Source organism: Netta rufina (genome assembly GCF_964035555.1).
Source record: "Netta rufina genome assembly, chromosome: 17".
Taxonomy (NCBI): Eukaryota; Metazoa; Chordata; class Aves; order Anseriformes; family Anatidae; genus Netta; species Netta rufina.
This window is the reverse complement of record NC_140141.1, coordinates 12,167,368-12,184,868: the sequence shown is the minus strand read 5'-3', so window position 1 is coordinate 12,184,868 and position 17,501 is coordinate 12,167,368. Positions and strand designations below refer to the sequence as shown.

General features: G+C 58.3%; 1 protein-coding gene across 14 annotated transcripts in view; it reads right to left on the bottom strand.

Moving 5' to 3' along the window:
* The window catches only part of NCOR2 (nuclear receptor corepressor 2), a 221,957-nt gene that overhangs the window by 17,790 nt on the left and 186,666 nt on the right, over window positions 1-17,501 (bottom strand). For all 14 annotated transcript variants that reach the window (XM_084297100.1, XM_084297101.1, XM_084297103.1 and 11 more), the window contains 11 exons: window positions 16,147-16,267; window positions 15,044-15,284; window positions 11,039-11,194; window positions 10,397-10,536; window positions 10,214-10,319; window positions 9,431-9,535; window positions 8,441-8,544; window positions 5,966-6,116; window positions 1,511-1,663; window positions 1,037-1,123; window positions 318-595 (listed from right to left, as the gene is read on the bottom strand). In XM_084297100.1, coding sequence (XP_084153226.1) covers window positions 318-595; window positions 1,037-1,123; window positions 1,511-1,663; window positions 5,966-6,116; window positions 8,441-8,544; window positions 9,431-9,535; window positions 10,214-10,319; window positions 10,397-10,536; window positions 11,039-11,194; window positions 15,044-15,284; window positions 16,147-16,267 — 1,642 coding nt within the window. The remainder of the gene's footprint in view (window positions 1-317; window positions 596-1,036; window positions 1,124-1,510; window positions 1,664-5,965; window positions 6,117-8,440; window positions 8,545-9,430; window positions 9,536-10,213; window positions 10,320-10,396; window positions 10,537-11,038; window positions 11,195-15,043; window positions 15,285-16,146; window positions 16,268-17,501) is intronic.

Genomic DNA, 17,501 nt, shown 5'->3' with positions numbered 1-17,501 from the left:
GAGGAGACCAAGGCTATGCACACCCAGTCACAGCTGCCGAGGGCACCGAGTCGCCTCTGGCCTTGAACGTGAGCCAAATGAGGCTACTCCAGTGTGCGTGGACAGAGCACTGCCTTCCTCACATGTCAGGGAGCACGGAGGTTTTGTATTTATCTGCTTGAGGATGGAAAAGGGGAACTCATACCCAAACAGAGCCTAAATACTGAGCAGTTTGCAACCCCAAAGAGTTTGCAACCCCAAAGAGTTTGCAACTCTCTTCTCTCCTGTTGGGAGCATACCCTGCAAGGGCAGCAGGCTGGGTAGGAGCGAGCCCATACCTGCGTGATGGAGCCTTCCTTCAGAGGCCTCGTCAGGGAGATGTCTGGGGTCCGCCTCAGCTCCTCCCGGGGAATCTCATGGATTGACCTTCCCGCTTCTTTCACCGTGGCCACCAACCCTTCATGGGCTGGCTTCATTTTCAGGGGAGTAAGGCCCTCGTGAGACCTGACCTTGTAGCTATCAGATAAGTCCCGTGGCGGAGTGTTTTCCCTCTTGAGCTGTTTGGCTTCTCTTCTGAGGTAGTCCTCATGGGCCTCCACGTAGGACCGAGGTATTCCTGCAGCCCCCGGGCAGACAAAGCAGAGGGTGAGTCCCCAGCCACGCACTGGGCTCCCAGTCCCTGTGGGGATGCTCAGCACCAGGGGCCTCCAGTTAATGCATGTAACTCAAGGGCTGAGCACACATGCAACTACATTGTTAACCCAACAGGACCCCCTCCCATTACCATCAATTTCTGGACCCAGTTTGCACTACTTTCAGCCTGCCCTTGTGCGAGTCACTGGGATTTTTACCCCTGACTCGGTGAGAGCTTAGGGTGGTGGAAGCTGAGCAAGACTAACAGCTTGTCTGAGCACAGAGCAGATCTGCAGCTGGACCCCAACGTGTCCATCTTGTGTTCCTCCTGCTCTAACCTGACGATAAGGACAAGGGGCCACGCGTGTGAGACACTTCCCCATGTTACTTCTGGCCACCGCCTTGTCCTGCCTGCAGGCATTACCTTGTGTAATTGAGCCGCGGATGTGGTGCTGCTCCTTTAGGTTATGGGGACTGTGTCGGTCTGGAGGGATCGCTCGACCCATGAGACCTAGGAGAGATCCAAGGGGGAAAGCTGGGTTGTGACACAGAAGTTCATTTAAAAAAGAACGCACAGTGACGGTGTTACCAGGGCTCCGGGGAGAAAAAAAATACCAACAGTTTCTAAATGACTTGATTTCTCTTTTTTAAACGTGCTTCCTTTTTTGTAGTCCTGGAACTGGTTTACCAGGGCAGAAGCCAAAAGCAGAGGCCAGCCTGTGTCCCTAGTCCTACCATGCCTGTCAGATGCTGTCCTGTTGGGACGTGCCATGGGATCCCAGCTAACCGTTGCCAAAACACAGGTGTGGGAAGGCACATCGTGTAGACAGGACACCAGATGGGGTCTCTGCAGGTCACTGCTGACACAGCATGGGTAAAAAGGTTCCCCCAGACCCACCTTCAATGCTGGCAGACAGCGGATCGCGGGCTGACAAGCCCCGGCTGATCCTCCCCTCCATCATGTCGTAGGTCCGCTTGGTTCCCGTGGTCTCATGCGAAGCTCCTGAGCTCCTGCTGTCTTCTTTGGGACACTGAGAAGCAGCCACCCCACCTGGGGAAAGGAACACCAAGAAGCAACATGAGGAGCACAGAAAGCTGGCATTAATGCAGGAGGGTGTTTACTACTGTCTGTCTGCGCTACCAAAAGGTCAGATCCCATCTGAGCACCGGCCACCGCTCGGCACCGCAAGAAACGTCGCATGAGGTTGGCTTCCAAGAAATTCAGCTGGTGTCTTCTCCCCTCCCTGCCTGCTCAGATTCCAGATCTGTGCCTCCTGCCTGGGTAGGAGCAGCCGCCCTGTCGTGTCCCGCTCCCTCCCGCCCTGCGTGGGCCAGACGTAGGCAGCGGGACAGCTCGGAGCCGGCACAGCCCTGGTGTCAGCAGCTGCAGTTCCACTGAACTCAGCCCTGCAGTGCTGGGGAGGTTTTTTTTTTTGTTGTTGTTGTTTTGATTTTTATTAGACACCTACTGTTTGGGATCTTGTCCAGTCTTAATATTTGCTGAGACACTCCCTGGGTGAGAAAAACAGGCAAGAGGGGAGAGGCAAAGCAGAGAAATCCTTTGAAGCAGCAATGAGCGCACACGAGAGACGGCGAGAAGTCCCACGGGTCCGAGCCGGAGCGATGGAGCAAGCACTGGCGTGACTGCAGGCCACAGACCACGTCCTCAACCAAACTCGGACCAGATTTTTCTGCAAAGTGGAGCTTGAGCCCTCGTCTCCCTGCGGCGGGCAGCATCACGCCATCCCCGAGCGCTGGGTTTGCCAGCACAGCCCGCCGGTGACCTGGAAAGCCGCTGCCTTGCCTCCGTGCCCGCCCCACCGAACCCATCCGCTGAGCCCAATTTCCTCCATCGGGTGCAGCGAGCTGTGAATCTCACAGGCCGGTTGTGATCCAGCTGAATGCCTCGTGTTTATGTAACGAGCACTGAGCGAGAGGATGTTGGCTCGGGGAGAGGAATGCCTCTGCCCATTATCTCTGGCCTGGCCGCGCCTGCCAAGGATCGCTGGTGCCCCGATCCTCCTCTTCATGGGCAGAGAATGTGGTTATACAATTAGGAAAACGGAGGAGAAGTTAAAAACGTTAATTCCATCGCGGACGATTGGGAATAAAAGTTGCCCTTTGAAAAGCCAGTCATTAATAAAATGGGATTATCACAACTTCACACCCACTGGTGCTTTCCGCCATCAGCATCCACTCGATCCAGAAAGGGTTTGGGGCTGCGTGCAGGGAAGCGAGAGGTAGATCGGGCTCTGAGCCTTCACTTCAATGTCATTCAAGGGGAAAAATCCGGGGGTGACGCTCAGAAAGGAGCCAAGCACCTTGCGGCAGACGAGGGGCGACGCTCCCACACCCTGTCATCAAGGCACATCTGTTGCAGAAGTCCCTGTGCGGAAGGGAACACGGCCCCGGGCACCCTTTGTGCTGCGGGGGAGCAGGGGGAGGGCACAAGGGAGGAGAGAGACTAAACAGAAAGCAAATCACTCCAAAAACACGTCCCTTGCCTTGCAGAAGCCCTCAGCAATCATATGCGGAATGAGAATAACCAATCTAGCACAATTCAGCTCGCACATGCTACAGGATCTCGTCTCATTACAGCTCTTTTATTTTAAGCACCCTCATGACACTAAAGAATTTGCAATTTTTTTTTCTGCTTGCCAAAATTCATAATCACCAACAATTTCATTTTCCTTTTTTTTTTTTTTTTTCTTTTCCCCTTTTAACTCTTTGGCTTCAGGCTCTGAAGCCTTGCCAGGCTGCAGGGGGGAAGGAGAGGCAGCGGGGCTGGCTGGGCTGCAGGAGCAGACGAGATTACTCAGGATGTGATAAATGCTATGGAGCATGGAAAAGGCTGCTGTGAAGGGGAAGGAATTAATTCCTCCTCCGTGTCCCCCACAAGGGGTAGGATGAGAGGCGATGGCTGGGCGTCAGGGAGCTCAGCTCCCCTTTTGCAGCAGCCAAGTCCAAAGCAGAAATTGGGAGGGTGTGATGTCCTCGACCCAGCCTCAAAGGTCTCGTTGATGTTCCCAGCACCTAAAGGATCACCTGCTTGTGGCTCTGCAGACCCACACCTGTCCCCAAGAGGGCTGCGACCTCCTATTCTGGCCACCCTGGCTATGGGAGGCGCAGGGCAGTGCATGCAATGGGACCAACTTTGGGTCCCAGCTCTGCCCCGTGTGGGATCCCCTCTTGGTGCATGGCTTGGGACCCAGGGGCCAGGGCAGCCCTCACAACCCAGCAGCCTCCCCCATCCCCGCCCTGGTGGCACCACGTTTGTGCCCATCCTCATTTGACTCCAAACCCGGGCAGAGGAGATTAAAATAGCTCGTTGCACAAACAAGTCCCGAAACACTTCCTGCGTCCTCGCTGGGACCAGTCCTGCCAAGTGTCCCAAAGGGCGCGCAGACACAAGTCTCCTGCGGTGACACTTCTTATCTGGGCGAGAGTTGACAGCAAACACGGGCGGGTGCGGGACGAGGCGGCAGCCACGAGGGGAGCAGGAGGCAGAGCCCTGTCCCCACAGGTCCCCGCAGGGAGGTGGCACCTCGCGAGCCTTCCCCATGGCATGACCTAAATTTGTGTCACCAAATGCTGTTTCACCAGTGGTGAAACCAGCTCCTGGCCCTGCAGGGCTGCTCCCAGACCCCCTCTGCCCCCGGGGGGGGATGCAGCCCGCAGGCGTGCGAGCACAGCAGCCGATGGCAGCAATACCTGCTGAAGGAGGCGAGTGCCACCAGCATCAGGCTCTGCGCTTTGCTCGTCTCCCTAAGTTTGACTCAGAGGAGAGGTGACGCATCCCTGCTGGATGGCTGTCGGCGTGCCAGGACTCCAGCATCTGGCTGTTTTTACACCGAGCCCTCAGGGATGAGAGGCCCCGGAGGATGAGGGGCTGCGGGGTTGCGGTGCCCGTAGCTCGGCTCTTCCCAATGCCAGCCCCGGGCGAGGAGGAGCCAGGCACCGCGCCAGGGGCAGCTGCAGCCCTGCCGTGCCTGGCCCGGCGCAGAGCGAGAGGCGAGCACGGAGGAGTCGTTTCCAGCTTCACTGGAGATGAACATCTGCTTATCTCTAATGGAAGCCACCGGGGCTTGCAGTCAGGCTTTTATGGCCAGCGCTGCTATCTGCTGAGCAGGCGCAGAGGCGGGAGGAACAGCTGGTGGCTGCGTGCTGATGCCGCTAACGCAGCGAGGCAGCTTTGGCATGTACCGAGGCAGCGCTCCCGTACAGCAGGGGTGCAGGCTGCAGCACAGCTTTCGGGTCTTCCCAGAGCCTCCTGAGAGCATCCCGGTCCTCAGGCTCCTTGCAGCCACCTGCCCACGTTTGCTTTGGCAGTCCTGCTGCTGCACTGCTCTCCGGCTGGCTGGGGGTAACGTTGGTTAACAAGTGTCACTGGCTGTGTAGAGGGGTCTCCGGGCTGGTCCTTCATGGCTCTGCACCTCTGGGTAGCTGGGAACAGGCAAATGCATCACCCAGAGAGGTTCCTTGCTGGGTGAGGGACTGGCCTTGCCCCATCCAATGGCTACGGGTGCTTTAGAGGACTCACAGGATAGCGTAACGTAGTCTTGGTGACAAATAAGGCACCCAGACTCTGTCCCGTGCTGGAGCTGGAGGAGCCAGGGGCTGACTCATTCCCAATTTTTAATGCAGTTCAATCCGTGCCACACTGCACCAGCGCCGTCCTTCCTGAGACACGGGACAAGATGCCAGCAGCCGGAGGCACAGGAGCCCCAGCCACAACCCTGCACGCAGACAGCTCCGTGAGCGAGGTCGCTTCCATCTCAGCCAGCTGAACGTGCTCACACCCACAGTGCTGCTTCTTCCTCAGCCCTGTGCGGGTCGGGGCTGCGTGCCACCCAGGCCATGCAGGAAGGACACACCAAGTGCCCCACACCAGGCTCATGATGATCAGGGAGCCACAAGCTCCCCTGTGCCATGGGGAAACTGAGGCACAGCACTGCAGTCCCCAGGAGGTTGCAGTTTCCACGTCTGGAAACCTGCATGATGCCCATGAATAGAAATCCTGATATCATGATAAATATTTATGGCAAACTATCTGATTTGCCTCCATCTTGTAGGTTCTTTGGGCTCCACCTTGGCCCAAGACCCTGGGGACCCTCTCACGGTGTGGCATGTCCCACGGGCATCCCGCCCCGCGTCCCTGTGTGCCAGCAGCACCGCCTCCAAGGTGAGATGATGGCACAGGACAAAGGGAAACCCAGCTGCAGGGGGGGAGAGAACCCACGCTGGAAGTGAACCTGCGAGGTCATCCCATCGCATGTGGCCAGCCTTGCCCCAAATACCTCCCGACACCCGAGCACCACAGCACCTGCCTGAAAGGCAGCGGGTTCCGACTTACCGTCGTAGGACAGCACGTGGCCCTTCTTCCCCTCGTATATGACATGTCCTTTGGGCAGGGCATCCTCCCTCACTTTCTCCGCTCTGCTGGGGCTGTCTTCTCCGATTATCCTGGTAATGGTTCCTTTGTACAGCACTTCTGCCGGGGTGCCCTTGGAAAGCCACCAAGATCCATATTTAACAGTGTCACAAGCAATTAAGCAAGCAGGCGCGCTCGCACACAGGAACACTCTGTTCCGCCGGGGGAGCCGAGCGGAGGAGAGCGCGCCCGGCCTCCGCTTCCTGACACAGCCAGCAGCGAGAAACCTGCAGCTTAATTATTGATGAGGACAATAACGGCGAGCGGTAAGAAGGTACGTGAGCTGGGGAAGGCTGCTGGGAAGAGGTGGGGGTGAGGGCAGCGCGGGGACGGCAGGCACCAGGCTGAAAGGGGCGAGGTGCCGGGGCCAGCCCGGCTCTGGCTGGGTGCTGGTGTCGGTGCCGTGGTCCTCACCTTGGGGCAGCCACGACCCTGGGCCTCTAAAGCAGCAGCTGTGTTCTTTGCTGTGTGTTTTGGAGCAAGCTACCCGGCTTGTTGCCATCCCACAGGTGTGGGGCAGGGCTGGCAAGCACTGGGTTTTGCTCTCCAGGCCCAGCACTGCGAGCTGCGAGACATCCCACCGAGGCAGGGCAGGTGGGGGAGCGATGCCTGCCGTTGGGCTCTCCAACAAAAATAGGCTCCTCACACAAACTCGCATGAGCACAAACCTCTGTTTCCCCAGGGGCACACAGGAACGTGGTTCACAAGCACCTGCCCTCCCTGACTCCCCTTCAAAATACCCAGAGCTGGATGTCCTTGAGGATGTCGCTGCTGATTAACGTTGCTCTGCCATCACTGCCTGCTCGGTGCTGAGTGGGAACAGACACCGGGGGATGATGTCCCTCCCTGCCCATTGTAGGGGATGCAGGGCGGTGCTGTCAGAGCCCTGCTCCTGGCTGACACCCCCCTGCTCAACCTAACCCCACCGACTCCCAGGACTGATGCCCACAAGGAGCCCTGGGGAGCAAAACCCACCTGTGCTGGCGTTTGAGATTCTGCACACTCTTCTCCCACCCCACCCTGGAGATGCCTCTGCTCTGTACCAAGCTGTCTGAGGGCCACCAGCCCCTAAAATCCCCCCTACAGCTGCCGGGATGTGCCCATGTGTGGGATCAGGGCCCTGACTGCTGGTGCTCCCGGTGCGCCCGGTGCCGGCTCTCCCAGCCCCAGGTAAAGTCGTCTTCCTTCCGCGGACGTGCTCAGAGGGGATTTGAAAGCAAGTGATGACAGATGGCTTCAGAGCACAGAGCATATATTCAAGATCTGCCTCCTGCACACTGGCTGACTAATCCGAGATCAAATATCAGCCCCGGCACCGGGAGCTGCTGCGGGAGCAGAGGGATGCAGGCTGCCAGGCCAGCCGGTGCCAGGCAGCAGGAGGGATGGGAACGCCAGGAGCAAGGGGCAGCCTGCTCTGGCCTTGGGACCTTAATTCCCCAGCCAAGGGAATCCAGACGGATTAAATAGCTGATGTACAGCATCGTACAAACTGCTCTTATTTCCGAATTCTGGCACGTGGGGCTCAGGACCCTTCGTGCCCATCCGTGGCTTCCCACAGCTGCTGCAGGGGCACACGAGGGGATGCGTTTGCTCCACGGGGTTATTTGCAGTCGTCAAGCATCCACTCCTGGCAGCTGCTGGATGCAGGGCACCTGGCAGGAGAAGCTTTTGCTCTGAGCCAGGATTTAGGTTCAGGTCCCCAGGGCCGAAGGGAACACGGTCACCCTCTTTGAATGAAGCAGGCAAAAATCTCAGCACGAGTGGCTTTGAATACCTGAATGACGGCCAGATAAAATCCCCAAGGGAAACAGGTGATTTTTTTTCTTTATGCTCTCTGCTCCGTTACCAGATGAGCAATAACTCACACGGCAAAAAACTATCGCCCGCTTGCCAGCTGCTCTTCTGAAGATGGATGGTGGAGATTAAGGCCAATGCAGCTTCCTGCTCCACAGAGCCTTTGGGCAGGACCCCCAGCACAGCGCGCTCAGCACTGGCAGACCTCATTACCTGACGTGCCCCTCGCAGCCTCCTCCTCTCCTCTGCCCAGACAGGGCCTTCCACCCCTCTCCTCCTCCTCGCTGCTTGCTTGCCCTGCCAGGATTATTTTCCCAGAGCCATTTAAAGCTGCTTTCGCCCGTGCTCCTGACAGCTACTGAAAGCAAAGGGGGAGCTCAGACACGCTGCGATGCTTTGCATTGCTGCTCGCCAGGCTCTGCTCTCCTGCAGATGGGATGGGGCTCGTGCCAAGCTGAACTGAGGCTGTTTGCGAGGGCTCTGTGCTGCTGCAGGTGGCTCAGCCCCGTGCCATGTGCTCAGCGCACCCACAAACACCGGCACCCCAAGCTTCAGTGACTAGCAGCCAGGAAAAGCAAAGCCCGACGGAGACAAGGGACTTACGTGCGTGATGGAGCCTCGGTACGTGATGGGCGACTCTGGAGGGGGCCTGGATGTGGGTGTCCCCTTGGTGATGCTCCCTCCTGAGGCAGAGCCGAGGGAAGTACCTGCAGGACACAAAGGCAGCGGGTTGGAGGCTGCATTTGCTGCTCAGCACAACGCCTGCGGGGCCAAGAATGCTGATGGCTAAGCCAGCAGGATTCAACCCAACCTCTGGCGAGCTGAGGGACCCGAGAGGAAGCCCACCAGGAGATGTCAGCCTTAAATCCAGAGCCTTGCACAATTCTTCCCATCCTGGCCCCCAAGGGACCCAGCCCTGGGGCTGGGAGGTGCAAACAATTCTTCTGAAGCTATCACCTCCCTGCTGCCTTTGTGGAGGGGCCAGGCAGATTTATGGGCCTGAGAGAAAGCACAGCCTGCCGCAGCCTCTGCTGATGTGGTCGGAGCACATCTCCAGAGAGATGGAGCTCAGGGTGGTGTGAGCTCTGCTGTGTGTTATCTGGCTGGAGCCGATCCACTGCACACCCTGCCTCTGCCTGCAGTAAGCTTGGGGATTTCACAAAGCAGAATTACCTAAATCACTTAAAAACAACACATCGATACTCATTCTCTAAGGAAAAATGGGAAGACTAGACTAAATGAAATGTGGTCCCTGCCCAGCTGCAGCCCCAACACTGAAAACCAGTCGATGGCATTTAACTGGTCTTGCTTTGCTGTCCTAAGCAACAGATTGTGGGGTGCCCCGTGCACACAAAACCCCTGCCAGGATCAAAGCCCAAGCCCTGATGCAGGGCTGTGGCTAGAAATGTCTTGGTGTCCCGTTGGAGATGCTGCACAGACCTACCTGCCACCGCTCTGGCAATCTGAGCAGCTGGAGAAAAGGGGCAAAGAGACCCCTCTGGCTGGGCAGAAACCCCCAAATCCACCCAGACCTTCCCAGGGCAGCACGCATCCCCCCTGCCCTCCCACACTGGGGCACGGCCGCACGCTCACCCCGCAGGATGGAGCCCTCCTGGGACGGCTGCATCACCAGACTTTCCGGCTGGCTGGCCTGGCTTCTAGGAGAAAGTTGTTCCTGCTTTACTCCAGGAAAAGGCACTGGAAAACACGAAGCACAGATCAGCGTGGCCTCCGACAGCCTCCAGCTGGCACCTCCCGTGTCCTGGGCCACCAGGATCACGTCTCAGCCCCGCCTGGCACCAGCTCTTGTGCCTGGCAGAGGCAGGAGTGGGGACTGGCTGGACCAACAGCCAGGTCTTTGGTGGGGAGCCCAGCAGGAGGACTTGGAAGCCTCCCTGCAAAACCCACGGCTGGCAAAGGGCCTCCTCCAGCACCGCTGCAAGCAGCAGGGGCTGGCAGGTGCTGCCCAGGAGCACGCACTGATCCCATCCCTCCTTGTGGGGTCACAGTGCAGGGCTGGCAGCCACATTCCCCATCCAGACCCAGTCCTTTGCCCAGCTCCTTATGATATTAAGATTTTTTTTTCAAATCTGCAGGCTGAACACTTTCCTTGTTCACTTCAGGCCATTTACTCTTTATCCCACCAGCCTGGGGAGTGGCAATATGTTTCCTTCCTTCCATCACATTATTAGCCAGAGGGTATTTATAGGCTGGGAAGCATCCCTGCCTGAGTTGTCCCTTTCCTACACTGCATATATTTAGCTCCCTGTCTCTGCTTTCCCCAAAGACAACTGCTGTCATCCTCGGATCACACCTGCACCCTCTGCACTTCCTTGCCGTGCCCTGCGAGACATCCCTCGCCTCCCGATTTCTTACCCAGTTTCTTGGGATCCATCGTCAGGGGCAGGCCCATGGTGATGGAGCCGACGGGGACCTTCGCATGCTCGGAGCTGTAGGGTGCGTGGAGCTGGATGGGCATGCCCTGCGGTGCGAGAGGAGGGGTCAGGGAGCAGCTGCGGGCCCCCGCCGGCCATCCCTGCCGCTCGCCCCCCGACGTACCTGGGAGATGGAGCCCACGGGTCTCTCCAGCACAGGCGGGTGCTTGGTGGAGGAGATGAGGGGAGGAGGGTTGGAGATGCTCGCTAGCCGCTGCAGCCCTGAGCGAGAGCTCTCATGCAGGTTTAGCGGGATGGGGTGTCCTGCACGGAAAACACAAGCATTAGGGAACTGAGGGACAGCAACGTGGCTCTAGGATCCAGGCAGACAATCGCTTTGGAGAGGACTGGACTAGTTTGAGCTATCGCCTCTTCCCTTTAGGTTCTGCATCCAAATCGTGTGTCCTCCAGCCAGAGAGGGACAGCAGAGCGAGGGCTAAAACTCTCCTGACTGCACCAAGGGCGGTGCAGGGAACACTCCTGGTGGTCTGTGACAAACCACGTCCCTCATCCTGCCCCGGTCAGGGCTGGGACACCCGCCTGGCTGCTCTCAGCTGGCCCCACCAGCTGCGAGGGAGGCTGCTCTGTGCTGGAGCAAAGCAAGGTGCTGGCGGCTTTCTGCTGAGCCCTCTCTCCCACCCAAAAAGAAAATAACTGCACTGATTTAAGGGAACAACCCGTGATGCTGGCTGCAACCGCAGCCTCTGTCCTCGGCCGCAGGTCAGGGCAGAGGGGACGTGCCGTGCAGATGGTGGATTGCACTTGCCTGGGGAGTTATACTGGAACAAGTGGGGCTCCGCCTGGGGAGAGGTTTTTATCACATCCCGGGAGTAGGACAGGACAGGGGGCCAGCACGAGGCGGCCGTCGGCTCCGCGCTCAGCTTCTGGGCCTCTGCGATGGATGAGAAGTGCACCGACTTTTCTGCAAGGCAAAAGGAAGACAAACAGCTTGCTCAGCGGCACCCCACGGACAGGCAGACACGCGAAGGGAAGGCTCAGCGAGCAGCCCAAGCCACACGGAGGCGAAAAAACCTTCCTCCAGGCTCAGGCTCCTCGGCTGGGGGGCAGGATGCTGCCAGCACCCCGCGTCCCCCAGCACGCAGGGACATCCAGCGGGTGCTGCCTCGCTTGTGACAACCCCTTTGGTCCGCTGATGGGCCAGAAATAAAGGCATCAGCTTGTCGGATGGCAAGGGGACGATGCTCAGAGCCTGAAGTGACCAGCTGTTCTCCCAGCACCTGGGACAAGCGTGCTTTGTGAGACCGTCAAAGGCAAATGAAGTTCAAGACGGGCTCGGCGTGACGACTGGATGCGTCCTCTGCGAGGCAGCTGGGCTGCAGGCAGGGGAGCTTTCGGAAATGAACTGGCTCAGGTTTTGCTGGATGCCAGGCTGGGTTCGCCCTGGCTATAAAAAGGCTGATTCGAGGCCAAGAAGTGCCTGCTGGCTGAAGAGCCGTGCTGGGGGGGTTTGAAGAGCAGCTCTCTTCTTGACCTGAGTGCCCCGCGGGGTGCTGGGGAGGGGAGCTTTATCGGCTCCATCCCGAGCGCATCCTCACGCAGGAACGCTTCGCTAAGCAGCCAGATGAGACAGCCGTTTTTGAATGGATTAGAGGCAGGTTTGGTAGGATTTGCTTTTAATCGATAAACACTTAATTTTGCACTGCCCTTCTTTGCCAGACCCACCTGCATAACGCCTGCGTTGACCAGAAATTAGAAACTGGGCAGTAAACAATAGCAGTCACAAATGAACCCAGCCTTTAACCATCAATTTTTGATAAAAATAGATGCCTGAATCCTGCTAAGCCTAATAATAGGGCAAGTAGATTATCAGAGGCCCAATTTAATGAGGCTTTACTGCATTATCATTATTAATGCTCAGTGTACTCAGAAGCTGGGAGATTATTCTTGTCCTCTTCGGTGAGACAAGAAATCCATTATCAGCACGCAGAGGTGTCTGGGCACACACACAGCTGCAGCCTGGCGGGGCCAGACCTCGCCTGCAGCATCTTCCCTCCCCGTGAAGATCCCATGCCAGATCCCAGGGAGCATCCTCCTGGCACAAGGGATCCAGGAGCATCCTCCCCACCGACGGAGGGGCTGTGGCATCCCTTCATTTTCTCCCTTTAAGCTCAGCCCCGTTCAGCTCCCGGGGGGCTGATCCAGCCCACGGCGTGCAGGGCTGAAAGGCGCTGGGATGGCCCAGCTGGAGCTGCTCTCCGGAGCCAAGGCACCACCAGCCAAGGCTCCGCGCCCCCTGGATGGCTCCCGGAGAGCCACGTCCTCCTCCCCGCCCCGCGGGTGCCTCTCCCTCCCCTCCGTGCCTCTGGAGCCTGTGAAATGTGGCCAGTTCTTAATTGCCCCCGCATTAGAGGGCGGCTATAACTCAGCCAGCTTTTGATAAAATAGCACTTACGCGGGGAAGAGAGAGTTCCTATTACCGTTTATCAAGCCCCTGGAATCGGAGCGAAGGAGTCAGAGTTTATACGATCCGTCATCCAAATTAATGCTCTTGGCTCCCCGTCTCCTCCAAAGGCCAACTGAAACACGACTAAATCAACACACAACAAACCGCCGTGCGATAACCCGAGATATGCCCGACGGCGGCTGGGCACCGGGGGAAGGGATCAGGGATCCGTCTGCCTGCCCCTACCCGGCCCCGCGCGCTCCGCGGCTCGTCCCCGCGCTCTGGCCGCCCTCCAAGGCGATACGGACCCGGCCAGGAGCCGCGAGGCAGCCAACGCCTTGGCCAGGATGTGTGCAAGACTGCTTTGAAGCGGATCCAGAACGGTGCGAAGGACGTCGATCCCCCGAGCGGCTGCAGGAGTTCGAGCTCTCTTATCGAGCTGGGCCTCAGCGAGCCGCGGAGGAGGCGGCGGAGCTGCTGCGGGGAAGCTGGACCCTGCCTACAAGGAGGCTCCGGGCTGCTCTGTTTGAGGTTTGCCGGCTGGGCTGGGCTCTCCCCGTTTAACGAGGGCCGTGTAGATGCAGTGTGGCAGCACAACGTGTGGGGTGTGGGCACTTGCTGCCCCATGGGGAGGCCTTGGAGAGCAGGGGAGGGAAGGGGAACCCCCCCGGTACATAGATTTCCCTGCCTGTCTCTGGGTTTCTGGCCGCAGGCACAGCGCTGAGCCACCACCCAAGTTCATCGCTGCATTCAAACAGGGCTTTGGGGACTTGGTTTCTCCCCTCGGGGTGCCTCTCAGCACAAGCCTGCTCGTTTTCACACGACAGATGCATTCACACCATGGAATGAAGACTCCCGAGGGCCCAAGTGCAACCCAGGCCCCCAGCGGTACCGGCACACGGGCACGGTTAGCGGGGCTTGGAGATCCCCCGAGATGTTTGCTCCGCTCCTAATCCTTGTCACAGCCTGGGCAGCCCGCTCCATGCCTCTGTGTGACACAGGCCAGGTGCTGTGCACCTCGCAGGGTAATTAGCTTCATTAACAGAGATCTGGAGCACTGCGGAGGTGGCCCAGAGAAGAAAGTGCTCCATGCCGACTACTGGCGTGCGGTGGTGCTGAGCTCCAGGCTCCAGCACTGGCCGTGCTACGCGGCTCACCACGAAGCTGAGCTGTGAAAGATGGATCTGCACAGGATCATGGTGCAGGAGGAGATCAAACCCCGTTACCCCATCACCCATCACCGGCGGGGAAGGGTTGGAAGGGAGCTGATGTGCCCGGGCAGCAAGCACCGGCGCAGGATCAGCTGAGATGGGACCTCACGGGTGGCAGCACCGTGACTCAGGGGAAAGTCCCTTCCTCAAGGTGAGCAGTCACCTTCCCGGCTTGCATGCAAAACATTCTGGAGGGCTGAGCCACACACGGTGCTCTTTAATGTTTAAGGAAAAAGAAGATTTGGCAACCAGCTCCTTCTGCAAGCACATCCTCCTGTCCAAAAAGGGACGTGGCTGCTCTGGGGGCTGAACGAGGGCACCGATTTTCCAGCAGTGACCACAACCAGCACCAATCTGCCTCATCCACGTGGCCTCATCCCCCCCATCTCAGTGCAGGACCCACTGCTGGGGGGCATCGCCCCCACAAAACCCAGCCTCCCGGCTCCTCTGATGGCACCGCTGGTGGCAGTGTCTCATCGACACCCAGCGGGCTACGAGGGGCAGGGACGGCGACGCTGAACTGGAACAGGCTGTCACCGAGATTAAAAACACATTTAGAGGATAGTCTCATCAGGACTTCCCGACTCTCCTTAACCTTGATCCCCAGGTGCTCCAGCTAATAACACTTCAGCTGCTCTATGGTGGGAAACTCGGGATTGCTCATTAGGCAGCCAAACCACATCAGAGCTATTCCGGGGAGAAAGCACTGGGAATCTTTACAGGAACCTTTGGACTCCAAGTCACAGTATTAGCATTGATTTTAAATGAAATAATGGTCCCTGCTGAGCATTAAAAGCATTCTTTATAAAAAGCCAGCAAGGTAGAAAAGAGCCATTGTACCCAAAGCCCTGGCACGCCTCCAGGCCCCTTTGCTCTCAAGTGAATGGCAGAGACGCTAATAAAGGCAATCTTCACCTCCTCGGCACTCGACACTAGCTCGGTGTTTGCTGGAGGCTCAATGAGACATGATGTACTGTCTAATGAACATGGGAAATTAGCCATGCCTCTCCGGCCCCGCTTCGAGACGCTATTAAAGAGCTTTCAAGGGCTGAAGCAAACGTCCACCTAAGAGGAGGCAAGCTGCTGGCTGCGTGCAGCTGCACACGGGGCACGTTGCGGCACAGCTCGACGCACACCACCACGCTCACCGCCCTACCTTCCTTGTCCCCAACTGCGGGGCTCCGGCTCTTTCCCCTCGGGCTGCTGCTCGGCTGCTGCTGCTCCTTGTCAGCCTGCTGCTGCTGCTGGGCCTGCGACAGCTTGCTCGGGGGCACGTCCTCGCGGGCGGACTCGTGGGCTTTAGTGATCTGCTGCTGGTAGAGGGCCAGGGCGTGGGGAGGCACCTGAGGCTTCACGCTTCCACTCTGCAATATCCCCTCTGAGAAACCTTCGGAAATCTGCAACAGAACAGTAAGAGGTGGTGAAACTCGCCCTGTGCTCTTAACATCCCTCACGGCCGTGGAGGCAGCAAGGTGTTACAGAGCACCATGTCCCAAAGAGAGCTCCAAGGCTCACCAGCCACGGGAGGTTAAAAATCCCACAGCAAAGAGCTCCAGCTCTGTTCTGGTGACACCAGCGGAGAGCCTCAGCCCTCCCTTGTTTAGAGCCTCTACTCTGCAGTTAGTTGCCTGTAGCTTTTGCAAGCAGCTACATGACTGCAGCCACATCTTTTGCTGTAAGAAGGGAAACTAAAAGAGCACCAGGAACGGGTCTTTCCCGAGTATTGAAACCCAGCACACACAAGCAGGGATTTTCTCTCCCCAACCCACAGATGCTCCTCCTCTGGTGCTGACCCTGGAGATAAGAGGGTGCTTTTTGTCATGGCCCCAGCCAGGAACGATCAGCTTTTTGTGGCTCTCCAGTAGCCTTGTGCTGAAAAGGGGAGACCAAGCAGAGCTTCTGGCTGAGGAAGAGCATAAACATGTTTTACATGGTGACTTTAAGCACGAGACCAGGAGAAGCACAGGGCTGGGAGGGTGCACAGTTGCTTTTTAAAGCAAAGGGAGGCAGCAGTCATGTGGCAGCGAGGAGCTTTTTCTGTCCAGACCTCCCACTACTCTCTGATAGAAGAGCTCGAGGGACATCCAAACATCGCTGGCAGGCTCTCCGGCAGCGGGGAGCACGCTGCGCACAGGAGGCACCTTGCCTGCACGGGGCTCAGCCACCTGCATGCCAGGCAGGGGGACACGTCCCAGTGCAAGTGTACGTGCGAGGCACGTGCTGCATCCCCAGCCCCAACCCTCTTTTTCGGGCACTTACGATGGGAGGGATGGCAGCAGCGCGCTGCTTCAGCTGCTTCAGGTCCAGCGGCTTCTGCGGCGAGGAGTTCAGCCTGGCCTCGCCGGCGGTGTTGAGCAGGCTGGGCCGGGGGGACAGCAACCTGAGCACAAAACAGGGGTTAAGGGGCAATGCCATGCACGAGCTCCACGTCTGATCGCTCCCCCACGTCCCACACCGCCCTGCTTCGTGCTGCTGAGCTGGGGAGACCCCAGGCTCCTGAGCATACTGTGCTCTTGTGCTCCTAGCTCTGCAATCCGCTGCCTGGTCCCAGACCTGTTCAGGTGGCTGTGAACATGCCCCAGATTGCAGGGTTCACCCTGAGGCTTGGATAGGGGCTGCTCAGCAGGGAACCCCGCTGCACTGCCCGGAGCACGGGGTGCCTGCAGCCCCGGGGAGGTGCCTGCCACCTCCACCTCGGTGGGCTGCCGGTGCCTCAGCTCCTTTTAGTCTTCCAAGGGCCCAGGGGACCCACTCTCCCCAAGTACAGGACGCAGACCAGCAGCACCAAGCGAGCTGCAGAGCGCTGGCAGCTTTGCCGTGGGATAACCAGGCCCGGGATCCACGTCCTGCTTTCCAGAGACAACAAGTCCCGTGGGACTCCGTGCTCCGAGACGATTCTGTCTGCCTCGAGAGGCTCTCAGTTCCTCTTTGCTTTAGCTGCTATGCTAATTATTTCTAGCAAACCTGCTGCTGTTGTCCAGAATAAGCCCGAGGGAGAAGCGGAGCCCGGAGTCACGGAGCAGGGCGACCTGTTCAGATTGCGTTTGGGCGCCACGCCACCCTCCCCAGCTCACTCAAGCATCACCCAGCACTCGAGATCAGCCTCACGTTCCTTTTCAAGGACTGACTGTCTTCTATCAAGGCTCTAAAGCCTGGGAAAGCAACCACGCACACGCAGCTGGGCTGCCTGGATCACCTGAAAGGCAAGAGGCTGGATTCGGATGGGATTTGGTGCTCAGCCTCGTGGCTGCACAACCCTGCACCCTCTCTGCTTGCTCTTCCCCGTGGCTGAGCTGCGGGGTGGACGCTCAGAGGATGGCTGTGCCGAGCCCCCGTGCCTCAAAACCTCTGCCTCTCCTCCTGGGACAGGGTTCTCACTGCCACCGAGCACCACATCCCTCCTGCAAGGGCTGTAGGGTCCAGCTGATGCCTCGTTTCCCTGGGGTGTTACCAGCACCACGGTGCCTTCCCCCCAAAATGGGATGGGAAAGGAGAGAGGCAAAGCCCTCGGGTCGAGATGTGCCCGTGCTGAGACCCCAGGGCCACGTCGCTCCAGGACATCTTCACTTTCTCTCTCTCCCAGCTCCCATTTGTTGAAGCCAGTTCATCGTTTC